General features: G+C 49.5%; 2 protein-coding genes across 3 annotated transcripts; one reads left to right on the top strand and one right to left on the bottom strand.

Annotated features, from left to right (window-relative positions):
• The first annotated feature begins 4394 nt into the window (after window positions 1–4394).
• VRK3 (VRK serine/threonine kinase 3) lies at window positions 4395–13010 on the top strand. 2 transcript variants are annotated; one of them, XM_063414092.1, is made up of 12 exons: window positions 4395–4553; window positions 4628–4962; window positions 6404–6456; window positions 7870–7936; window positions 8659–8743; window positions 9193–9295; window positions 9653–9745; window positions 9934–10066; window positions 10832–10952; window positions 11235–11293; window positions 11920–12069; window positions 12694–13010. In XM_063414092.1, the coding sequence occupies exons 1-11, from the start codon at window positions 4417–4419 to the stop codon at window positions 12066–12068; spliced, it is 1335 nt and encodes a 444-aa protein (XP_063270162.1). In that variant the 5' UTR covers window positions 4395–4416; the 3' UTR covers window position 12069; window positions 12694–13010. The 2 variants fall into 2 exon arrangements, 1 of the variants encoding a protein (XP_063270162.1); XR_010082508.1 differs by lacking the exon at window positions 12694–13010 and having other exon boundaries at window positions 11213–11293; window positions 11920–11946.
• Window positions 12775–25520, bottom strand: CCNF (cyclin F). Its single transcript, XM_063414091.1, has 17 exons — window positions 25406–25520; window positions 23821–23975; window positions 23299–23405; window positions 22502–22569; window positions 21797–21990; window positions 21397–21450; window positions 20760–20864; window positions 20130–20207; window positions 19607–19758; window positions 18725–18889; window positions 17743–17866; window positions 17278–17458; window positions 16233–16320; window positions 15746–15845; window positions 15330–15460; window positions 14977–15146; window positions 12775–14419 (listed from the first exon to the last, which is right to left on the bottom strand). The coding sequence occupies exons 1-17, from the start codon at window positions 25416–25418 to the stop codon at window positions 14022–14024; spliced, it is 2283 nt and encodes a 760-aa protein (XP_063270161.1). The 5' UTR covers window positions 25419–25520; the 3' UTR covers window positions 12775–14021.
• Window positions 25521–25718: the final 198 nt, after the last annotated feature.

Raw genomic sequence — 25718 nt, 5'->3', positions numbered from 1 at the left:
AGTCCTGGGACTGGCATTTTTTACCCTGGAGTGCCATTGTCCAGGAGTAAAATGCCAGGATGGTGGTTCCGACTAAAATGGGTGAGTGGATCCAACATCTTCTCTTGCTCCCCCCAGACTTGCCAAGGACCAGATCTTTTAGGCTTCTTTACCCCAGAGTGGATTTCCTATTCCCTTTCACCCCAAGGCAGGCCAGCCTGCAGCCCCCGAGTCTTGGCTGCCAGGTTGGAGTCTCCTGGTGTATCACTTTGCCCTTTAAGTGCTGGGAAGATGCACAGTGAAACAGACTCCCCTTGGAGTGCTCAGACACAGGAAAATCTCCATGAGCTGGGAAGGATGATAGAGGAAGAGGCTTTCCAGAATATCTGCTGCTCTTCCCAATCCCTGCTCTCCTCAAGTGTGATTTCCCTGGCAGTGCTCTGCAGGGAGCTGGCACCTTTTCTGGCCACACCAGCCTCCAGCAAAGTGTCCCCAGGGTGTCCCTGCTCTGTACCTGTGTCCCTGCTGGGGGTTACAGAGCTCCAGACCCTTGACAGGCCCTGACGTGCACCACCAGCAAGGAGGAGATGGATCTGGGAATTTCAGCTGCCGTTGGTCCTAGGTGGCTCACCTAGACTCACCTGCCTAGGTGAGCCTCCTGCTGTGGTGGGAGCTGGGGAGGCAGCATGGCCTGGGACACATGAGCAGGCTCTGCCTACACTGCCCAAAGGCAGCCTGGTTGTCCCTTCAGCCCAGAGAGGCAGCTGGTGTCCCCAGGGCCACTTCCCATGGGTGTGCCAATAGCCAAGACCTCTTATAGCTGCTGGATTGGACCTGGCAACTTGGAGCTGAAAGGGTTCCAAGGCCTCTCCCAGGATTCTAGCATGGCTTCTCAAGAGGCATCACTTCAGGACCCAAGAGGTGTGTAAATGAAAAGGAACACCCTCATTTCATTAAGAGGTTGAAGAACTGGCAGCTTTGGGCATTCTGTCAAGCTCAAAGATCTCTGCCAGCACTTAAATCCGATAAGTCACATGTTTGGGCTGCTGGCAGTGTGCTGGGAAGCCAAGGCTGAGATAAGGGAGACATAACTGAGCTGGCAACAAGGAAACTCCTGCAGGGGGGAGACAGGGGTCTTTCTGTTGCCACCTCAGCTGTCTGCATTTTCCCAGAGGGCACAGCAGCACAGACTTGGAGTTGGACTCAATGATCCTTGTGGGTCCCTTCCAACTCAGGATATTCTGTGACTCTGTCAGACTATCCTCAACACACAAAAGCCACAGGAAGACAGGTCTTCTCCTAAAAATTTATACTTTTGCCTCTTCTGAGAGTAAGGGAGAGTTAAAAATTCAACTTGCCCACTGCTTTAGAGGAAGCTGGAACAGGGCAGGCACTGCTGCAGGTTGCTGCCTATGGGGGTGGAATTTCAGCCTACAGCTAAACCAGAGAAACTTGGGGAAGGAGGGAGCATCTCCAGGAGAGATGAGCTCTGGCTAAAGGAAAACAAAACTGGTGTGCAGACCTTTGAAAGGAAACCCTGGGAGGAGTTTTAAATTATGGCTAATGGGTGAGATGGGTGGGCAGTGCAACAGGGAATCATCCAGAAGTAAATCCTTCCCTATGAGGGTGATGAGGCTCTGGCACCTTACCCGAGGACCTGAGAGCTGAAAGGTTCAAAGAACCAAAGCTTGACCTCGAGATCTGCTCTGTCCTGCCCTCCAGAGGCTCTCCAGGAACCAGAGCCTGCTGCAGCCCAAAATCCAGACTGGTTTTCAATGCTCGAGGTAGGAAAGAGGGAGCAATTCCTGCAGAGACCAGGCAAAAGGTGCAATGCTGCAGGCACAATTCCTTATGGAGTGATTGTAGGCAACCAGATTGCCCTGCTGATGCAAATTACCAGTTATGAAATAGAGAATTTTTAAAATTATTCCTCTTTTCATCTATTTATTATGGGTTTCTTTTTTATTGCTAATTATTACTTTCAATACAGCACTAAGTAGGATGGAGGTTTCTCTTCTCTGATATTGGCTTGGTGGCTCTTGAAATAAATCTTAAATAATTACTTTTTTCCCACTATTTTCTGTCTGCCTTTCCCTATCATTCTGTTTTTTCAGTTTTCCTTGTGTTTATGGGGTCTGACTTTTTAAAGCACCCTTGTATTTCTGTTTACTGCATGGACTCTTCTCTCCCCAAATTGAATGTAATCAGGTCATGATCACTGTTCCCTAGGCAACCATCAATGAAATTATAGAGCTATGATCAAGAATTAACAGCTTAAGAAAGTTTAGAAAATTAAAATAGTAATTGAAAGACTTCATAAATCTGGTGAACCAAGGCATTCCCAGCTAAGTCACTGGTCACTGCAGAGGGCTTGGGGACCATGATCTTGATTCAGGAATTAGGGAAAACAAAACACCACCCACCATCCTGTTAAGGTAAATTCAAACAAATCTGATCAAGGGCTGTTTCTCTTCTGTCAAAATTCTGAGGGAATGCTTCGGTTAACAAAGGAATTGAGGCTGTACATGTATGGGATGTAGGAAGAGCTGGAACTGAAGTGGTTGTGCAGGGGACTGGCAGTGGAGGTGAGGCAATTCAATGTCTCGCTGCTGCCTGCAATGCTAGGGGAAATAACAGAGTGATTGTGGAGTGCAGTGTCCTGATGGCCATGGCGGGCAGTGTTAAAAAACAGGGCAAGGGGACCTTCTTCTCCTTTTAAAACGCCTTTATTGAGGACAGCTTTGGGGTGGGGGCTCGAGGGGCTGTGCACACCACCGCTGCTCCCACGGGGACACCGCAGCGGAGGAGGTGAAGTCGATGCTGCTGCTCACGCTGCAGAGTCGGGGATTCCTTCCTCACGGGAATTCCCAGGAATGCCTCCTCTGGCTCGCAGAGTCTAGGGGTGTCTTTCTCTCTCGGCGCTCTTCAGGTCGTGGTGAGGAAGCAGGAGACTCCAGCGGGCAGTTCGATGGCCTGCCGATTCGGTAGTGTCAGGGGAGGCGCAGAGGAGGCGGTACCAGACAGCTTGGATGGGCAGCTGGGGAGCAGCAGAGGCGGTACCCGGCAGGAGAGAAGGGGAACTAGGGATACAGCAAATTGGGGATTACAGAACTCGGAACTGGGAACACAACTCGGGGCAAAGGAAGTACAATGGACTAGGAAACCGAGAACTGGGAATACACTCATAACCAGGTAAGCACCACTCCACATCTTCAACAATCTCAACACATTCAAACATGTTTTGCAACATCCAACCTTGAATTTATTTATCTCAGGCAGGGATGGAAGAATCCTTCCAGCCTGCCCTGTCGCTCTTGACAGTATCCAGGTGCTTCAAAAAAATCCCAGCGATAGGCTGCAGAAACCGATTTAAACACACGCCAAGCTTCCCAAAGTCATTTGGGAGAGTTCTGGCTTTGCTGGGACTTTTTGTGTGCTTAATGAATGTTAGGAACACACCCTGGCATTTGGAATGATTGAGAAGGGACGACCAGCCTGTGACAGGACAAGGTCTGTGCAGGACACCTTATCTGGAGATGTTTCTTCCAAGCCCTGCAGCGCCATGGTGGGCTCAGTCAGGGGGTTCCTACCCCAGGTATTATTTCATGCTGCCTTCCACCACTGCTCCACCTTCCACCATCGGCACATGGAGCTCACTCCTGCTTCACACTAAGCTTTGGTGGGAGCAGCTGCTCCACTCAGCTCTTCATGCAATGGGGCAGTTGCCTTCTAGATCTGCTTTGCTCCTGCTTGCGCCATGGTGTTCCATGGCTCACTGGGGTGGACTTTGAAAAACATCTTTACATGTGAGATGTTCTGTGGGACAAGAACCAGGTCCCTACTGCCCCCACCTCGCCTGCCTCTGCCAACCCTTGCTGTGGGGGCTCAGGGGCCAGGCACCTTCCCCAGGCAAACTCTGGCCTCAGCCCACCTGATCGGAAAGGTTTAAGTCCACATACACCTCTTTTATGGAAATGGTGCCTGCTTGAGGTGTAGAATGTACACCAGGGATGGGATACACAGGTGCATATGCTGAATACACAGCCCTATGCCACCCATTAACTCCTGCACTCATTAACCTGTGAGCGCTTGTTCCGCAGTCCCAGAGTCCTTTCTGAGTAGTTTTCTGGTGTCTTTTATGAAGTAATGCGAAAACACTCGGCCCCAGAAGGCAGCGCTGGGAGCACAGCCTGAGGGGATCCCGAGGCTCCGCCGGCCCCCACCGGGACGGCCTGACCACCCGTGTCCCTCCCTGGCCGGGCCATGGGAGCCCACGGGCCGCGGGACCGTCGTGAGCCGCGGCGCCCCCTCCCATCCCCGGTATTCCCTGAGAAGCGCGCTGTTCCCTCAGGATGTCCCGTGTCCCCTCAGGCCCGGTGTCCCCTCACGTCCCCGCTCCTCCACGGCAGTTCCGCAGGACGCGGCCCGGGCAGGCGCATGCGCAGTGCGCGCGCGGCCCCGCTCTGCTCCGGCGGGGCCATGTCGGGCAGGAGGGCGCGCGGGCGGCGCGGGACGGGGGCAGGGACGCGGACCCCGGAGCGGCCGCGGGCGGAGCTGTCCGGCGGCTCCCCGAGGTGCTGGGGGCGGCGGGAGCGGGGCGGCGGGAGCGGGGCGGCGGACGGGCTCTGACGCTGTCCGTCTCCCGCAGGCCCGGCCGGTTCTGCCCGCAGTGCGGGCTCGCCGTGGAGCCCGCGTTCCGCTTCTGCCCGGCCTGCGGCGGGAGGCTGCCCGCGCCGCCCGAGGAGCACACCGAGCCCGCAGCGCCGGCCCCGAGCCCGCCGCCGGCCCCCAGCCCCACCGCCGCCCCCTCGCCGCGGGCGGCCAAGGCCTGGCTGGGGCCTCGCTCGCCCTGTTCGCCCCGCAAGTCCCGGCCCGGCCCGGCCGCGCCGCTCCCGGCGCACACGGTGCTGACGGACCAGGGAGGGCGGCAGTGGAGGCTGGTGCGGCTCTTGGAACAGGGCGGCTGCGGACTGGTGTACGAAGGTGCTGCGGGGCCCGGGGCGGGCGGAGGGGGTCCGGGAGGCGAGGGCGGGAGGCCCCGGCTCTGGGTTCGGCGACAGCTGTCGGGACATCCCGAAACCCCCAGAGCCCGCGAAGTGGGTGACACTGCCGTGTCCGCCGGGCTGGCAGTGACTCACAGGCTTGCAGGATCCGTCATTCATCCAGTATTCTGAGCTGGAAGGGACCCACAAGTACCCTGGAGTCCAGCTCCTGGCCCTGCACAGACACCCCAACAGTCCCACCCTGTGCATCCCGAGAGCGCTGTCCAAACACTCCTGGAGCTCCGGCAGCCCTGAGCCCGTGCCCACTCCCTGGGCAGCCTGCTCAGTGCCCCAGAACCCTCTGGGGGAGGAACTTTTTCCTAATATCCAATCTAAACCTCCCCTAGCACAACTTCAGCAGTTCCTCACTGGGCATCTGCCTGTCAGCCACTCTGCTAGCAGCATAATCAAGCCGAGGCCAGGCTGCTCTGTTATTATGATATGTTCATTGTTGGGACCACACTTCCTCTTTCTGTTCTTTCAGGTCCAAAAACTATTTGCTGGCACTGTACAGGAGTTCCAGTGCTATAAGTGGTGTCAGTATGCACTAAATGTCAATTCTCATCCTGTTTTGTGGCCACAGAAAGCAACTACACAACACAGGCTGCTTCTCAGCCATTCAGTAAGAGCTGATCTTTTCAATCTAGTTGTAAACTTCCAAAGGGGAATTTTTGATCTTCTCTCTTACTAGTTTGGAAACTCTCCAGGTGTAATTTCCCCATTACCAAGTTTTGTCTGATATTTGACTTTCGTTATTCAAGCTGTTGCATAACAAAGTCTGAGCATCTATGTTTTTTAAAAAAAGTGATAAAAAGGAAAATCAGTAGTAGAGGGTGCTTTTATAGAAATAGTTTGTAGGTGATGAGCAGCAGGTTACCTGTGGATAACACTTAGTCTAAGAGCAAGAGAAGAGGGACTGTCCTGAGGCCAAGTTATGGGTGCAAATCCTTTTGGAGAATGGAAGCCACATACAACTCTGACATCCATACAGAGCAGAGGGACTTGGCATCCCTTACAGACTTGTCAAATCATGGAGTGAGCTGGAGGGAGTGCTCAGCAAATGAATTTGGAGATGCCTTTGAGATTCTGCTAATGATCTATTCTTTACATACCTCTCAAAGCCCCCCCCATACTGTAGCCATGCCCAGATGCTTCTGTGACTTAACTGGAACTGCACTCACAGCATGTCAGGGGGCTGAGCTCCTGGAACAAGGTAAGAACTGTTTTGTAGTGATGTGAGAAGGCGCTGTCACAGAGGTTGCTTTGCAAAGATCAAGGGAAAGAAGCAGAGGATGAGTTAATCCAGCTACACAGGCTGCATTTAATGATGCACAACCTCTTTTCCACGCTCCTGTAACAACATCTGTTCCATCCTTCCACAGCGCAGTCAGCATCTGGAACCTGTCCTCAAAAGCAAAGCTACTCCCTCAAACTTGTGAGTTTTGATCTGTTTGGGTAAGGTATAGTGCACAGAGTACTGTGTCCTGACCTGTTTGGCTGAGAGTATCTGAGGAATTTGGAGAGAGTGGTCAGAGAGGCTGCTGTTAACTTAGGAGATGGATCTAACCTCTTGGTGTTGTGCTGGGATTTCAGTTGGCTTTTCTGTTAAAAATGTGAAGAAAATGGATATGAAGATTAAAAAACTCCATAACAACAGAAGGCTGCTGCTTTCATTGACCAGGCTCAGAAACCTGCAGAACTGAACTTGGTGGTGTGAGGTGGAGATCTTGATTCAGGAATGTCAGATCAACTTTTCTCCTCTGGCAGGTGTGCACACACCCTGCTGAAGTCTGGGGAAACTGGAGAGGTTGGAATTTGGTGCTATGCTGAGACTGTGAGAGCCAGCATGGAGACACTGTGTAAAGCCAGAGCATACTTTGAAATCAAATAGGAATTATAGTTGGAGTTCCAAGCCAGCTTTCCAGGTACTTGTCAGTATCTTGGGTTCTCCAGAAATGTGTTATTTCCAGTAACAGCTGTTGTGTCGTGGAAATTCAGTCAATTGATTTTCAGTAGCTCACAAACCAGAGCTGAAAGACTGTTTTCTTGTCTACTGTGGCTCTTGGGGGTTGCTGATCTGTAGGAGGGCCAGTGCTGACTGATGACTCTGTGGGGATCTTGCAGAGACTTGGATAATCCCTCTGCCTTTTGTCAGAGGAGATGTGTAAGAGGATGGAGAAGGAAAACAGTGTGGATGAGAAAAATCTGCTAAGTGCCACAAAACTAGAACCAGTGGGTGGGAAACTGTATTCACTTCTGTAGGCAACACTCCCAACTTCTCTGTTTTGCACCTTTTTGCTGCTTGGTGATCTGCTGAGCGCTACGGAGTGTGATACAGCACATGAGAGCATTTTGGCTCTGGAGTTTGATGGCTCAGGTGGGCTCACAGGCAAGATGCAGAGTGAGGGACACGGTCTGTGTTGTCTGCAGCCTGCTGTTCTTCCAGCTGTCTTTGATAGCAGTTTTGAAATGCCCTCATTTCTGCTGTGGCTAGGAAGGTCACCTCTGGCTCCCTTTAATGTAACAGCTGTGGGACCAGAGCTCCCTCCATGCTGCACCTGGGCTGCACTGCCTAGCTGTTGTTAACCCTCAGATAGCTGTAAATGGGCTGCTGGAAAGGCACAACCTGAGATGGCGCCTCTCCTATTCTGTGCTGATGCTTAGAGTTTATGTGGTTGTTAGGGGCAGCATTAAATAGTGAACCAAGACACTTGAGCTCTGCTCTCAGCTCAATTGATCTTTGCTTTCTTTAAAATGAGTAGTGAAGGTGTTACAGCAATTTTACCCAAGCTTCCCTTTCCAACAAGATGTGTGTGGCTGAAGTAACACTCCTTCCTGTTCCCTTTAGGATGCCAAAGATGGGAGGATCTACAATGAACAGAATTTCTTCCAGCGAGCCGCAAAGGCAGGCACAGGTTGGTGCTTCTTGGGAGGGCAAGGACTAAGGATAACTGGCATTCCTCTCTCATCAGTTTAGTGAATCTCTTGGAAGGTCAGGCTAGGATTAATTAATCCACTGCTCAGTTAGTGCCAGAGTGCTGAGGAGTTCAGTCAGTACCAGTTCTCACAGCAGTCTGTGTGCTGTAGGATAGTGCAGTATGAGCACAGCTTTCTTGTGCTCCTTACTCTGCCCTGATGTGTCTGGGAGCTGTCCAGCCCTGAAGCCTGACTCACCTTGGCTCACTCTCCTGTCCCTCTCCCATGGGTGGTTCTGTCAGCTGCTCTCTGGTATCCATTCCATTAATCCCAAAACCTGAGCAAGGACAAAGCTGCCCAGAGGATGTAGGTAGGGGGGATGAAAGAATTTATGTCAAATCTACACTTCTGGGAGAAGTGTAAAAATCTGCTTGTCCTTTCCCCTCTCTCTCCCCTCTCCTTGTTTCCCCAGCCCTGTAAGCAATCCCATGTCATAGCCTGCTCTGGTATTCCCAGAATCTCCCCTGTTCCATTCTTGCTCTACAGTGCTATATGCATTGACATGCCGATGCACACATCAGACTGGAATTCTGGGGAAGAGTCAGGATGAGAGGCCAGTGTCAGCTGTCCAGGGCAGAGAAGACCTTCAGAGGAGGAGCATCCCTAACTCCTTCCTGGAGCTCCTCAGCAGCATCTGCTGCACTGTCCTCTTCTCTTGTAGTGGAGAAGTGGAAGAAGCAGCATTCTGTGCCGCTGCTGGGCATCCCTAGTTGCCTTGGCTTTGGACTGCATGCAGACAGCTACAGGTGAGGTGACTGAGTTCTTGGGCTGTCTGAGTATCTCTGGCTTTCCCTCTCCTCCCCTTGCTGTCTGCTAGTCCTTTTGTCATTGTCCCCTGGGCTCCTGACCTTACACACTACTCCTATCATTAATTAAATGCTTTGCCTCTCATTAGTTTCCTTCAGTCCTTGTGTTGCTGGTTACTGCTTTTGCTGCTGCTGCCCTTCAGGCCAGGGGACACCTTATCCTGGTCCTTAACCCTTAACACAAAGGGGAGGCTCAGGCTGCATGTCTGCAACATGAGGAGCACACCTGTCTCCTTTATAAGAAGTTTTCTCTTGTCAAAAGTCAAGGAAGTGTTTGCCCAGGTCAGCTTGCATTGCAGTGGGGTTCAGTGGATCACTTGACAAGTGTCTGTTGCAGGGTCTCCAAAGCAGGTAGGTACTGCCATGTGCAAAGCCTTTTTCTCCTGCAGGTTTTTGGTGTTCTCTGACTTGGGGCGATCTCTTCAGTCTGTCCTGAGTGATGGCCTGCACCTGCTGAGGGAGAAGGCGGCTTTTCAGATTGCAATCCGTGTGGTATGTGGAAAACCAATCCTTCCCAACAGACTTTTTCAGAAAAGACTTCTAACTTCCTTCTGGATCTCATAGAGGTGTTTTAAAGCTGCTCCAGGGGCTTGGGTGGGGTCTCTGAGTAGCATCTTTCAAGCCTACTGTAAACTTTAGAAGCATCTTTTGAACACTGTGTCACCTTGGAGGAATTTTGGCATAAGAAGAATGAGGAAAACCTGACCTTTGAACTTAAAGGCTGTGAGATGTGGTGTTTTTAGTGCTCCTTCACATGGCTGCAGGGAGCTGGGGAAGGTCCAGCTCAGCGATAGCCAGGGTGCTGCAGGAGCCTGCATGGATCTGATATGCTCCCCTGTTGATTCCCAGCTAGACTGTCTGGAGTACATTCATGAGAATGAGTATGTGCATGGGGACATCACTGCTGAAAACATCTATTTGAACCCAGCAGACCTCACACAGGTAGGGAGCGGGAGCAGTACTGCCAGGAAAGGGCACTGGAGGTGGGATTGTGACAGGGGATAAAGCAGCCTCCAGGTCCCTGCCTTGGGCAGGGTAGCAGAGCAGGCTGGGCAGTGTTGAAGCAGGGGCTGTGGGGCAGCACTGGAGGCCACTCTGCACGCAGGTGAGTGCTCTGTGCTGCCCTGCAGGTGACCCTCGCTGGCTATGGCTTCGCATTCCGGTACTGCCCCGGGGGGAAGCACGTGGCTCGGCGCGAGGGCAGCAGGACCCCTCACGAGGGCACAGTGGAGTTCATCAGCCTGGACAGCCATAAGGGCACAGGTGGGTCTGGGCTTGTGACACATGCTGGAGCTGCTCCTGTGGTGGTGCTCCCTGGAGCTGGGGCTCCCTGCTGGCATTGCTGGCACTGCTGCTTTCCAGGCATTCACATGCACCAGAAACCGGGTTCCTATTTGGGCTGTTCACTCCTGTGTCTTGATGGCTGCTGTGTTGGGACATGCCAGGTCACTCAGTGACTGCAGCAGGGTGTTCCTGCTCCATCTGGAGCCTTGGCTGCTGCAGGCGTGTGGGGAATAGAAAACAGGGTCCTTTGTGCTGGCTTAGCAGGGATCTGTTTCAGCCAGACTGGATGCCTGCCCAAAACAGATTTGCAGCAGGCTCTGCTATGACCTTGAAGCCGTGAGAGTTGGAAAGGCATTTAAATCAGAATCACTTTGGTTGAAAAGACCTTTAAGATCATTGAGTCCATCTGTAAGCCCAGCACTGCCAAAGTCACCACTAACCCAAGTTTCCAAGTGCCACAGCCACATGACTTCTAAATCCCTCCGGGACTGGGGACTCCACACTGTCCTGGGCAGCCTGTGCCAAATTCCGTCCTTCTGGTTGGGATGTGACTGCTTTTTCACAGTGTTCAAGAAAGTGAAAGTGTTCAGGAAATCTTCCTCTAGAGGCTGGGAGGTGATTCCTGAACTATGTGAGTTAGCAGGCTCCCAGGAGTGTTGATATCCCAGAGCACATCCTCATGAAGCTCTTGAATTTATCTCTGTCCCTTCTTGAGTGATGTGAATGTCTCATGCTTCCTATCAGGACCATCTCGACGGAGTGACTTGGAATCTCTGGGCTACTGTCTTCTGAAATGGCTCTGTGGCATTTTGCCTTGGTCTGATGAGTTGGACAAAGTAAAAGCTGTGGTGGAACAGAAAGAAAGGTACGAGAAATTACCTATTTTTCTGGGAAATGCTCAGCAGAAAGCAGCAAGGGGAGTTTGTGACTGAAATCCCCAGGTCACAATACACTGTTGGGATGTGGTAAATCCTGCAGCCAGAGCTGAGGGTTCAGGGTGTTTGGTGAACCCCAAGTTCTGCTTCGTCCAGAACACTGCCAGCAGAATTCAGCCTTTTGGGGATTTGGTCCCTGTTGTCAAAGCCAGGTACTCAGGTGCCTGCTCCATTGCTTCTCACCTGACAGGACACTGTGCTGACTATTCCAGGTACAGAAAGGATGTGAGATGCCTTCTCCAACTGTGCTTCAGGCAGAGATCCATTCCAGGTATGGGCTTGCTCTTCATGGGCATGGGACTCAGGGACAGAGGACTGACTGTACCTGAAGCCAGAACTTCATCTGTGCTGGGTTGCTGGTCCAGAATGGCTTCCACTGGTGATGGTGGCCAAGCATTGCATGAATTGTCTGGCAGGCTGGGAACAAATCCCTTGTTTCCTGTACAGAACAAGGGCTGCTTTCCAAGATCTGCTTTCATGAACCTTGCTGAAGGGACGGCTATGCTGATGGTTTAGAGATAAAATACCTGGGGCTAGAGGTCACTTCCCCATCCCATTTTTTTGCCCAGAGAAGCTGTGGCTGTCCCATGCTCGAAAAGTGTGCAAGGTCAGGTTGGATGGGCTTGCAGCAACCTGGGCTAGTGGAAGGTGTCCCTGCCCTTGGTGGGAGGTGGAAGGAGATGGGCTTCAAGGTCCCTTCCAACCCAAACCAGTTGGTGATTCTATTTTATTGTATAATTTCGTGATTCTTTGAGCTTTGTATTAGCCTTGGTTTGGTTTTCCTCTCTGCAGCTGCCTGGGGAGATGGGTGAGCTGGCTGCAGGACAAGCAGCCTAGAATGGCCATTTGGCAGCTGGAGTTTCTGTGCTGCTGCAGTGTGAGTCCCTTTCTTTGCAGATGCCCTGGAGAGCTACCTGGAGCAGGTGATGGCACTGGAGTACGAGGAGAAGCCTGACTACGCGGCCCTGCGGCAGCTCTTTGGGAAGCCACTGGAAAAGGTGAAAGCTTCAGCTTACGACTCCGTGGATGTCCGAGTGGTGCCCTGAGGTGAGTGCTGGTACCTGCTGCGTGTGCCCTGTGCTGCCACAGGCAGGTGAGGACAGAGCAGGCTGGGCTGTGACATCTCTCCAGGTGAGACCAACCTGCTCCTCTTCTCCTCTTGACATGTCATTCTTTATTGAAACCAGCCCAGTGCTACACAAAGCCACGCTTAGCCTGTATTTCCTCAAATTTTTTTGGAAATACTTGCCCCTGAAGGAATATAGCAAAGGTTAATAAAGCAAAGGCTACAGGGGCTGCAGGGCTGTTGAGGTAATAACAAAATGCAAACTCAGGCCATCTGGTAATTTTTTTTTTCTTTTTTTTTTTTTTTGCATGTGAAGCTCTGGGCTGTACTTTTTGCTTTTCTCTCTCAGAAAGCAGCGTGTAGTTCTGGTTTTAGTACCTCAGCCCTGAGGCCCGGGCTCTCAAGCCCAGGTGCTGTTTTAGCCATGAGGCACCTCCAAGAGTGAGGCTTGGTACAGAGCCAGATCTGGTTTTAGTGCAGGGCTGCATCAGCCAAGGCTCTGCATGCAGCAGCAGGAACACAGAGCCAGCTCTTCACCTAATTTCCTCTTCCAGGGAAGGAATTAAACTGATTCATCTTCCCCTTCTCTGCTTTTATTTTTTCAGATCAAGGAAGAATTCAGAGCTTTCTGCAGTGAGGCCTTTCCCAAATATATTTTCACTTTTACCAGTTTTAGAATGAGAGAGGTTTTTATAAGTGTTTTCTTCCCATGTTAATGTGAGCCAGTGCTGAAGTTTGAGCTGCTGCTGTACCAAGTCAATGTGAAGACACTCCTGCATGGCAGAACAGGGGAAGCAGTAGCTGGAGAACTGCAGTGGAGCCACCGTGAGCCAGGAAACTAAATCAGGGATTTTCTCTTTTGGATGAGAGAGGTTTTGTATGTGGCAGTATATGGTTTTGTAATAAATTTTGTGGACAAGTACCCAAGGCTGCTGTTGGTTATTTGGCAGATTCAAGGCCTTTCTGGAGCTGCTGTAGGGTTTTGAGAGTGATTTGAGCCCCGTGCTCCTTGTGAGATTTGTGTAAATAGCCTTCAGGCCGTGCCACTGCAACTTAACCACCAGAACTCAGCTCAGAGCCAAACCCTGACCTCATTTCAGCAGTTCTCCAAGCCTCAGGCCTGGGAATGAGGGGAAGGAAGACCGGGACCCATCTCTACTAACAAAACAATTTTATAAAAAAACAGTCAATAAACACTGACTACACTGTGTGTATCTGAACTGTTGCCAATGCCACAGTAACTTCTAAACAGTCCTGGAGTCCAGTTCCAGTGTTCACTTCAGTGACATCTTTTTGAAGTCTTGTACCTTGGCATTCCAATTCCTATGTGTTAAGGCACAGAAGGATTTTTCAGGTGAGGAAAACATGGCAACAAGAGAAGAGGCAAATGGAGTTTAAACCATGTGAGAGGTAGGTGAGAGAGCAGCTCAGACCTGCAGTGAGCCTTCATTTACCTCTGGGGTTTTTCAATAAAAACCTTGTATCAGTGCAGCAAATGCCATAGATATGAAAAGGAGAGCTGAGGGAGACCTGGACAGAGTAAAAAGGCAGCACAACCTCAAAACAGGTCTTTCAAGTGGAAGAATTCAAGCATAGTGTTACATTCAGAAACTTGAGAACCAATGTCATTTCATTTCACTCATAGTGCCAGGCCTCAGAGGAAGCAAGGGACGGGACAGTTCTATCATTAAGAGGGATGATAAAACTGGGCTATGAATTTCGTAGAAGGAGCAGAACCTTAGCAGAGGATCAGACAACAGGGGATACATAAAAAGGCAGCTCTGAAAGGAGGAAATAGCCCAGATGTACAAGATAGGCAAGACTGAAGGGAAGGTATTCTGGAGGTATTTACAATTATTCACTATTATCCCTGTATGACTGCGACAGAAATACGGTTTCCAGAAATCCTGGAAAAGTTAAAAGCATGAAGAAATCAGAGGCTTAAGAAGCCCAAGTTGAGCCTTTCTTCAGTGTGTTCTGCCATGTTTTTTCTCTTTACTTGCCTCCTGTGCAGGTAATGGGGCTGGCATGGCTCCCTTTCCATGGAATTGCCATGGGGCTGTGCTGAGGTAGGTTTGGGAGGAGCTCCAGGGCTGCCTTCAACAGAAGATGTAGGACTGGCAGTGTTGACAGAAGAGTAGCCCGAGCTCCCCTCTGGGTTGGGATTCCTTGGGGTGAGATATGCCCCTGGCAGCTCTCCCTTCCTGTGCGATGCCCCAGAGCCATCCCACTCCCCGGGTAGGCTGTCCTCATCACTGGAATCCTGGCCACAGTGCTCTGCAGGGTCCAGGTACAGCACTGTCACATCCAGGATCCCACTGGGGCTGGTCACTGCAGGATGGGAAAAGAGAACACGTAAGTTTGTCCCAATCCAGAACCAAGCAGGCACTCAGCACAGAATCAAGCAGAAAAAAGCCACGCAAGAGTCAACCTTCTATCTGTTCACATCTGGAGGGCAGAACTAAGTTCACCCTCTATTCACACAGCATCTTTTCTTCCCTCAGACCATTTGAACAGGTGCTAAGAGTGTTAGAAAATGAGGTGTTAGAAAATGAGCAGCCAGGCCCAGGGTCAGCCAAATCCAACAGCTCATCAGTGTTTCTAAGACAGTGGCTCATTCATCACATTTGGTGCACTGCAGACAGCCTGACTTTGAAATGCTGAGCAAATACAAACCCCCTCATCATGTTCTGAAGCAGTGCAGAGAAAGAACAGATAGATACCTCTGAGAGTTTAACAATTATAAGCACAGGGGAAGGGGGAGGAGTTTTTCCAACTGGTCTTCAGCTGAAAGTTCAGGCATCTGGTGCCTGAGAAACAATTTTAAGCAAAAATGAAAAGACAGGTTTAATCCTCTTGGCTGCTTTTTATAAGAATAAACTGCTCACCATCTCCTTCTCGCTCGCCTTCGCTTTCCTGATCACCTTCATAACCAGAGCAGGAATCTAAACTCCAGTCAAGGAAGTTGTCCAGCAGACTTTCTTCCTGGGAGGACAGCTCTGCTGTGGGTGTAGTCACAAAGCTGCCTCTGTCATCCTGAATGCTGTCTTCCCTCCTTCTGTAGCAAAACACCCCAGAAATTACATGTTAAAAGCCAAGTCTTTTCCAGCTCTTTTAATAGGTATGTCAAGATGGTGACAGGAAAATTGATTATATTTAGAAATGAAACCTCAGGGTATCAGAGAGGAGGAAAGGCTCTGGTAGATCCTCATAGCTGCTGACAGCCATGAGCCATACCCACCTTTTAGCTCTCTTTCCAGAGGGAGAGCTGAGGAAAGTCTGAATTTCCACTACGTTCCTGTGCAAGGGACTGGGCTCTGGGTCCTCCTGTTTCACACCCAACAATGAGCAGAGCTGGCTGTAACTCATAGCCTAAAATATTAAATAATAATAATAATAATAATAATAATAATAATAATAATATCAAAGCACCTGTAAAAATTAGACCATGAGATTCTTGTAAGAATAGCCAGAAGGAAACTATTTATTTTCCAGGAGAAATCTATTCCAGCGAGTGCTTCCCACAGGCACTCAAGCATCAGTTAGGAGTCCCTGCAACTCAATTTTTAACTCCCACTCTATTCACACAGCCTGCCATGGGCCAGCAGCTCTGCTCTGACTGTCAACCAGCAGCAGATGCAGCCATAGCTCACCCACCTGTTCTTTGCCTATTTCTTCATAGCGCTCATCTTCAAATCGCTGTTTCACTGCCATTAGGGACACCTGCCTATAATCCTTTGGGACATCATCATGGAAGCTGGAAAGAAAGATGAAACCCCCACCTTTGAATGGATTCTATGAAACAATATTAAGAAAACCTGCCAAGTTAGGTAATTCTCCTCTGTCCCTCAGTGCTGTGCTACGGGAATTGGTGTTTCAGCAGCTTCATCTGGTGGCTTCTGAGCATGTGAGCATCTAATTCCCTTTCTGTCCCTGTTTTCTGTAACGTAGGGCCATACCAGCTGGCAGAAATAGAACAGCTGTCCCTGAACTGGACCTTAGTGCCTTGTGGCAGGGGAGCAAGGCAGTTAACCAAAGGCCCCTCCTTCATTGGGAAGAAGGGCTGACTGTACAGGTGCAGCACATTTGCAAGAGCTGCAAGCCAAGTACTCATGTGCCCCCCAAAGAGCCCCAAAACCATTACCACTTCTGGTGGAGGCTCAGCACGCAGGGCAAGAGGTCTTCTTGAGAGAAACCAGTGCACTCAGACAGCTGGCTGGTCCAGGGATGTGCTGGAGAAGAGAGTACATATTCATGTATTGAATTACGTATAGTATAGCATAGTATAGTATAGTATAGTATAGTATCTCTGTAGTGAGTCAGCTTTTTCTTTTTAATAGGATAAGGATTGTGATATTTGCAAGCTTGTATCTGTCCATAGTTTGTTCAAGTTCAAAACTGGCTTTGGGAATAGGTTTATCTGCCAAACTGATGTTATACCTAATGATAGAAATCTTCAGTCTCATTTAAACACAAAGCTTGCATAGTCTAATGCTAGTGCTCTAGTTCATCACTGCTATTAAGAGGTAAAATAGAATCAGAGAATTGTGGAACGGTTTGGGTTGGAAGGGACTTCAAAGCCCATCTCATTCCAACCCACTGCCATGGGCAGGGACACCTTCCACTATCCCAGGTTGCTCCAAACCTTGTCTGACCTGGCCTTGGACGCTACCAGGGCCAGCCACAGCTTCTCTGGACAACCCGTGCCAGGTGCCTCACCACGCTCACAGGGAAAAATTCCTTCCCAATATCCCATCTAACCCTGCCCTCTGCCAGTGAGAAGCCATTCCCCCTCGTCCTGTCTCTCTAGGCCCTTGTAAATAGACTCTGCCCATGTTTCCTGTCAGCTCCATTCAGGTACTGGAAGTCCACAAATAGGTCACCCTGAAGATTTCCTTCTCCAGGCTGAACAATCCCAATTCTCCAAGCCTTTCCTCACAGCAGAGCTGTTCCAGCTCTCTAATCATCTGGGTTGCCCAATACAGCCAAACAGGCTGAACTCAGCTCTTCATTCTGAATTCTTATTCCTGTCGCCCTCTTCTCCACCCTTCTCTTCACCTCCCTCAGCCAAGTGATTGGGACATCTTGCCTGAAGACAAACTAACACCCAACCCCCCACCAAAATCTCCCTAGAAAGAGAAGGCAGACTGGCACTCTGCTGCAGCTCTGCTTGAGGTAAGATTGGTTACCTTGGCCATGCAGGATCTTGGCCAGCAGCAGGGCAGCAGCAGCCAGCCGGGCTGGGGAATACATGCTGAGGCTTGTGTTCAGGAGGGACAGCTCACAGATGAAGCTGTAAAGGTGAAGAGTTCTTCTCTCCAGCGAGACGATGCTTGACAGAACCTCTTTGTAGTCCAAAATGGTGGGTATCTAGTGCAAAAAGGAGAACAGAGGTTAGAAATACAATACCAGCATAAACTGTTTCCAGGTGCTGGGTTTTGTTTGTTTGGGGCTTTTTTTGTATAACTACTACATTGACACTACCTCTACAGAAGGCAGATGGTTCTGTATCTGCATGCTCTGAGACATGCACAGCTCCACAGTTGATTGAGAACACTGGCATAACCCCCCAGCTCGTTAGATAAGACCTGCTACAGCCTGACTTGAACAGCAGCCCAAAGGGGGGAAATATTCCATCCACCTTCCAAACTCACCCTTATCTTTCCTTCTAAGGCAGAAATGATCTCACCCATCATTCTGACCAACTCTTCATATTTGTAGGAGTTGTCTGTCAGCCACACAGCTTCCCGAATCGTCAGCATCTCTTTGCTGATGAAACTGTAATGTTAAATAATGAGTTAGCCCAGGCATAAAGGGGATTTATGCACTTAGGGCAGACAACTGCACCCACAATGACCAGAGTTCAACAACTTCACAAGGTACTTTTCCCAGGTAGACCAGCAAAGAAAGAATTGCAGTTCTTCATTTCATCTGTAAGATGGAACCACCTACTAGAACATTCCTAATTTGGAATGTTCTTCCTAATACAGAAGAAATTCTTGGCTGTGAGGGTGGGGAGGCCCTGGAACAGGTTGCTCAAAGAAGCTGTGGCTGCCCCTGGATCCCTGGAAGTGTCCAAGGTCAGGCTGGATGGGGCTTGGAGCAACTTGGGCTGGTAGGTGTCCCTGCCTGTGGCGGGGGGGGGGAATGACACGATTTTTAAGGTCCCTTCTAACTCAATCCAGTCTATGATTCTCTGATCCTAATTCTTCATCTAAGAAGCCTCTCCTAGGTTAAGATGCCACCTATTAAGGAAATTAACACAGAAGGATAATCTTCCACCACACCATGTAGTTCATCTGAGTGTAAACAGGCTCAACTGGAACACTGATGCTGTTATTTCTTTCCAGCATTGTGTCAAAGACTCCAGTTGCTGATGGAATGCATTTAGAGCAATCTACAACTATGACAATGTGTTTAAAGAAGAAAAAAAACTGCAAGAAACTACCTTTTTTTCCTCATTTACAGAGTCTGTGTTTGCATGTAAACAAAATTAAACTGCAGTCAAAGTAGGAGGAAGTCAAAGAGCCCTTCCAGTATTACAAGCAAGGGATGGGGTTGGGGGAGAAGTCTGAGCTGCAGGAAAGAATTTGGTGATCACAATGACCACCTCTGCTCACCAACCAGAACCCTCACCGTGTGCAAATGACCATGCAGGCTATTCCCAAAAGCTGGAGCCGAGCACGAGGTACAGGTCTCAGCTTCAAGTACCGGTCCACACATCCCACTGTCATGTGAAGGCACAGGCTAGAAAAGTCCTTCATGGTAGCCACTTCCACCAGCCAATCCACCAGGATATACCTAGAAAAAGAAGAGAGACTTTAGGAAGAAGTGGTGTCCTACACCATGACATCCAATTGGGGAACGAGCCAGGGCAAGCAGAGCAGTGACAAGTGTTCCTGAGATGCCTCCCAAGAGAAGAGCCAACTCCCTCAAGTGGAGTTGTGGCTGCAGTGCATCCTCTTGCAGCCCTCCTGGAAAACCTGCCTGCTCCATCCCCTCCCTGCACACCAGCACACACACAGTGTGGGAATAACCAGGAGCAGTTGGAGATGTGTGTGTGGTCACAGGGCCATGATCCCATGGCCAGCACAGAGCCATGGTGGACACCCATGTGGCTGGAATGCTGCTATGGATGGTACTTGTTTAGGAAAGCAACACCAGCAAGGGGAAGTGGTGGAGCTGCCCTACAGGAGAGCAACTGGAATGTATCGAGGTCTGTCTAAGGAGGGATAAGGAACTTGTCCATAAGGATTATGGGGCAGGCTAACACAGGTGACACTGCTATGGGTGTTTGTTCAGGAAAAGGGAGTCAATAGGGACTTTGGACAAGGGAGAATGGCTTCACACTGACAGATGGCAGGGCTAGATGGGATATTGGGAAGAAATTCTTCCCTGTGAGGCTGTGAGGCCTTGGCACAGGTTGCCCAGAGAAATTGAAGAGGGACTGTAGAGATGTAGAGGGAAATAGGGAATGGTTTCTGCTGTGAGGTCTCACTCCTGGATCCAATTTCCTACCTCATTATTTCATTCATTCCTTTCTGCACAGTGAAGATGCTTTGCTTGCTGATAGGAAGGGAAGCTTGAAAGATTTGAGAAACCATTTCCCTGGAAGATTTTGCTTCTAATCCTAGCTGGTTTCCATTCCCACAAGCTTTGGCTAAAGCTATCTGTAGTAGAGAGAACACAAAAGAAAGTATGCTTATTTTACCAAATGCAAACTAAGGCAGCAGAGGATGGTCCTCTATTTTTCTTGCTGAAAACAGCAAATATGGCAAACTACTTGAACCAGTAGCTCTTAGTTTGGTTTAAATCTTGAGCACATAGATTATTTGGGGCCAGTCTTTTAAGTACATCAAAAGATACACCTTTACTCCATTCTGCCACAGGTGTGCAGTAATTACCCAAAGAAGAGAACCTACAGAGTAGATGTGCACGTAAAGACATTACTCAGCAATGCTGGTCCTGCTTCTAAAAAGAGAAATCTAAGCCTATAATGGCAGCACAGAAAGACTGTTTTTCTGGGGAAACTCAGTCTTACCTGTGCTTCCCAGCAGCCCTTGGCTGCATAGTCTCGTAGCTTCCTGAGACTTTGGAGGTATCTGCCAGGATCTGACATCTACAGAGAGGAACACAAACAGATGTAAAAACCCATGGCCTTTACAAACAAACAGAAGAATTGTAGCACCAATATCCACAGAAAAACCACTGCCTGGAGGTACATCTATTATTTCAGCAACAAATCTGTTTCTCATCTTGACACCACTGTTTTTAAGAACCTTTTTTCAGTTCTTGCCCAAGGTCTCACAGGAAATGAGAGCAGTCACTCAGGATTCCAAGGGGACAGCTTCTGCAGATTTATTAATAACAAGGCAGGAGCCTCCCCATCCTGTTCCCCAGAGCCCTGGGATCACTGGCCAGCAGTGCCCAGGCCTTCAGCCGAGCTGGAGTAAAGCAACCTCTCTGGCACCTTGGCTACAACTGCTTGTAGCCTCACTTCAAACACCCAGGCAGACACCAGAGCTCATCTCAGAGTTCTTACCACTCTCCTTGCTTATGAGGAAGGTAAGCTCCGAGGAACTGCCATTCTTTTCTGAGGACATTCCTTGCACATAACAGAGGTCTAGAAGTTAGTGTAAAAGTTGTTTGGAGACAAAAAATTACTACTTACAGCAGCTTTTCTGTTGTTTTCCCAAAGGAGGTAGGAGCTGATTAAACAACCCTGTTTTGATGATTCTTCAAGCATTTCAAGGGATTCTTTCTTTTTTCCTTCATCCTAAAAACAAAAGGCATATATTGGTATTCATTCTGTCCAGACAAGTGAACACCTCAACACTTCAGAAGCTACAGAACACTATACTAAAGCTACAGAGCAGAATCTATCCCTTGGGAATGCCCTTCATCCTCTGAGGAATGCTCCCACATCCACTCAGTGCTGCCATTTGCAGATGCAGGCTCAGCTAGTGCTATTCCTCAGCCAGACAAACGCTTTTTGGCTTGTTTGCCGCTGAAGACTTTTTTATTTTACTTTTTGTTTTGCTAGGCATTATAATTGGAAGGTTTCCTTTGAGACCTGAACATACTGCAAGCCCATGATTAAGCCAAAATTAATTTCACTGCACAATTCAATAAAGTAAGTTAATAATGTTCCTTTAAACAACCAGTAAATTGAACTCACGAGAACAGAAACTCTTGGGCCACTTGAGGAGTAAAAGAGCATCTGGCTGATTTATGTTTTTAATCAAGGTAAACAGCATTAGCATCACCAGAAAAAACCCAAATCCAAACCCATCAGAAATGCTGCTCACCTCAAAGAAATTCAAAACCTTAGCCAAGCTGTGGAGAATAGATCCTTTCTGAGCCTGAAAAAAGCATTAAAATAAAGCATTGTTAAACCACAGCAGTCCTTGCCAGTAACTTCAGACTACAGTTTTGGTTTATCTTTCAGTCATTTCTCCCCCTTGCTTTTCTCTATGTTTTGTTATCCCTGAGATAGCACTGAACCTCTCTGAAGAGACAGTGCAGGCCTTCTAGCACTCATGATCTATCACATGCAGTTTGGCAATAAATTCAATAAAATGACTGAGCCACAGTCATTGAAGCAACAAGAGCACAGGAGCTTCCTTGGGGAAACAAAAGTATTTTTTCCAAAACAATGAGACACAGTTACTGACGTAGGATAAAGCCAAGGGCAGAAAGAAACCTGACCTTGTCAAGCTGACACTCTGCCTTGAGACTCTCATAGACCACAGCTTTACAGCAGCTTCCAGAGAAGGACCAGGGAGGACGGATGAACAGCCAGACAAAGGGAACTGCACACACATTCAGGTGCTCTGCCAAGCTGAAGTAGTGAGATGCCTTTATTCCATTCACTTCTGCACGCCCATGACCCGTGATGGACACTGAACCAGAGAGAAAGCCAGGAATCAAGTAGAGTTTGCTCACAATGCCTGCTTGGCATTCAGTCAGGCCAAGAGGAAACCATCAGGAAAAGGTTGAACTGTATCTGCTACTTAGAGACTTAGAAATCATGGAGATTGCTAAAGAAGAAAAAAATCTTATTACAGAAATCTTACTTACAGAAGAAAAATAATCTTAAGTCAGGTTTTAGGAAGATGTAACCTAAGTTGGGGGGTTCATTCTGCAAATACCAACTGCCTTGCCAGGACCCTGTGTGAGGAGGCTCCTCCTGTCACTTGTCAGGCCCTTTTGATACATTTATCCCACTACCAAGGTAGCTGAGTTTGATCACAAGTTTGCAGAGGATGACTCCTAACCTGAATTCCCAGGCTCTATCCTGCCCCACCACTGAACACCTGGCAGCTTCAAGGCCAGTGCCTAAGCAAAGCAATGTAAAACTTCCTTGTGCTCTGCCATGTTCACCAAAGCCCCAGGACAAGCTCCCACACTCACAGCCTTCGTTGTACAGGTACGCCAAGCTCAGCTTCACAGCAGCTTCAAAGTTACCACTTTCAGCAGCCCTGAAAGGCAAACAGAGAAGGCACCTGAGGCTGAAATCCTTCCTAGTACCAGAATCCACTGTTTGGACCTTGTGCCCTCAAGGACATGCAACAAAACATCAGCCCTTGTGTTCCGCCCTCCCAATCTGATGAGCACATAGGGGTTTGCCTCAGAAAGAAGTGACTATATTCTGACTATAGTCAGAAGCAGAACTATTATCATGGCATTTAAACCTGTTGAAGAAATCTCTGACACAAATGGATCCCCTTCAAATGAGATGGATAAAAAGATGGCCCCCATCTTTTTAAAGCAGATTTATTATTACCCTTTCAAACCTTGTTTCTGAAATTCACCTGTTTTTCAACACACTGGTTTGGCACAAGAAGTGACCAAGCCAACTCAGACTTAGAAACAGGATTGTTCTCTGGAGCCTCTGACCTCACTTGTTCATTCACATAGGAGCACTAGAAAGGTTTTAGGGAATGTGCTACGTTCCAATCTGGAATATTAATGCCTGTGAAGAGAAATAACTTTGGTATATGCAATAGGCCCTGCTCTGGTAAAAGAGACAGCAGTGACCAGCTGCAGTTTAGACCTGAAATCAACCATTTTTTCATTTCCAAAGCAAGTATTTCCCCTCTTTGTATGACTCAGATTCCTCAATTACACTGAGGATTGATTAGAACAGTTAATCTTCCTTCAAACATCCTCTTCTAAAAGAACAGACAAATTCCATGCTTAAAACTTACCTTTCAAACATCCTCAGATGGTTTGGAGATGGCCACAGGTCTTGGAAACTTGCATGTGCCCAGACACTGGAATGATTATCCACAAGGTATCTAAGATGTGAGTGCACCTGCACAGAGGGAACACAAAATAATGATTACCAAAATAAAAAGACCAACAGAAAAACAGGTCTGCAATCTTATTTAGAGAAGTAACTAATTAATCACAAGGTATGGTTTAACTTGCTGCCTGCCTGATAACCAGTAAGGCAAGGGATGCCAAACCAAACCAATTTGTTCAGCCACAGTAATCTGGCAGGACAATTGCCACAGAAAAGGTACAAAAAGCAGTCAAATACTGCTGCTATTCTTAACTTGAGCAGTGAGAAACAAAACTGCCCCTGGGATAGCAAAAATCTCAACCCTGCAGCCATTCTTTGGGCTTCCTCAGGCTCTGTGACACGAGAAGCCTGTTGTGTGCAGTCCAGTCTCCTGAAGGCAGAGCTGAGCCCTGGTGCCTGGCAGAGGGGAAGCTGCAGCACTTACTGCTCTGACTGAGAGAATGTCTGCAGCAGGGAGGCCCTTCAGGATGTGAAACAGAACATCCTCGGGGAGGTTCAAGAACGTCAGGACTCGAGGCCGTTTTATTATCCTTCGCTTTGAAGGGAAGGAAAAACACCTGGAACATCTACAGTGAACCACTGGAAAAGAAAAACACAGGACACCTCAGTTAGTGATAGAACAGCACAAGGAAAAAGCGTGCTACATAGTATTACACAAGTACACAGGTGTTCATTCGAGCACCTCTTCCTCTTGCAGCACAGGACACTGCAAACACATTAACCAGGGAAATATAGCTCATCCCTCCTAATGCCACAAGACTAAGCTACAGGGCAAATTGGTTAAATAAATTGTTCAAATAATAAATTGAATAAATTGTTCAAATTGGTTAATGAAGCCAAGAGACTCAGAAGGGTTGGCTCAAGCTCAAGTGCTCTTCACCAAGAGCCCCTCTGAGCCCTGACTCCTGCGACCATGTTTAGTAGTGACAAACCAGCTGTCCCTGTTCGGTAGTAACAAATAGTTTAGCTGTCATTACTATCACTTCATTTACCTCCCCCATGCCCCAACTTTTCCTTCTCAACTGACAGCAGTCCCTGGAACACAACCAGAGCTATTAGGAAGACCATCAAACCTACTCAAGCCCATCTTTCCAAGCAGTTGCTGCTAATGGAAGATCCATTGCCCATATCTTCTGGAGTATTATTTCAATGGAATATTTTAATACACATACACACACATATATATGTATACAAAAGGTATTATCCTCAGCAGTACTATTGCCATGAAAATGAAATGGACACCCAAACTGGGATGCCAGTTCAGCCTATATGAGCATCCAAATAGGGACCAGGGGGTACAAGAGCAACTCAGTGAAAACTCCATTTCTTCAGACAGGAAGTAACACAGGTTCATTTCCAATGTGTCGCTTCATGAAACCAGAGCGGTTTACACTGGAAGAGAACTCCGGGGGTCACCCAGTTCAACCGGCCCGCCAAGTGGGGCACATCCAGGTGGGTTTGAACAACTCCAAGGCCGTGGATCCCACAATCACTCTGGGCAATCAAGTACCATCGTTCAGCCACCCTTACAGTAAAAACTTCTTTCTCTGACTTTTGAACGGGGTTTCCTGCACATTCCTGCGCACCCTGCAAACTCACAGACGCCCGAGAGGTTATCCCACGCGCAATACACATCTTGACCCCTTGGCTTTGAGGCCGGGAGCGCTCAGGCACAGCCGCCAGCCACAGGCACGGACCCCGCGGTTACAGAAGGGCTGAGGCACGGCCCCGGCGGGGCCACTGACGGCCACAGCCGGTGCCGAGCCCCCCCGGACCGGGCCGGGCCGCACCGCCCGCGCTGCGTTTGAATTTGGGCGCGCAGCCGTCGGCCCGGCCCCCCACCCGCTGCCGGTCCCGGCGGTCCCTCAGCTCGGGCTCGGTGTGTCCCGTTAACCCCCGCCCTCAGACCTCCCCAGAAGGCGCCCAGCAGGCAGAGCCCGCTCTGGAGCCGCCCCTCAGCGCAGGAGGACCCAGGAAACAGCAGCGCCCGTGCGCAGATCCGCACTCACCGCCCGCCTTCATTGCGGCGTGCCCGCGGGGACTGAGCGGACGGATGAGCACCGGCCCGGCTCCGAAAGAGCGGCACGGGCGGAGGAGGGACCGGAGCGCCGGGGGCGGGCGGGGACTGCGGGGCTGGCACGCCCCGCTCGCAGGGCGGGCGCGCCCAGTGGGCGCCGGGAGCGGCGGGAGCCCCGCCCACCAGACCCGCCCGCCGCGCTGCCGCCCCGCCCACCGCCCGCGCGCACTTGTTTTAAACACAGCAGGCTCTGTCATTGGCCAGGAGGCCGATAGGGCGGGGCCGTACCCGCCCCGCGCTCTGTG

This window comes from Prinia subflava, chromosome 17 (assembly GCF_021018805.1).
Source record: "Prinia subflava isolate CZ2003 ecotype Zambia chromosome 17, Cam_Psub_1.2, whole genome shotgun sequence".
NCBI lineage: Eukaryota > Metazoa > Chordata > Aves > Passeriformes > Cisticolidae > Prinia > Prinia subflava.
The sequence above is the reverse complement of the archived record's forward strand: the minus strand, read 5'-3'. Positions and strand labels throughout refer to the sequence as shown.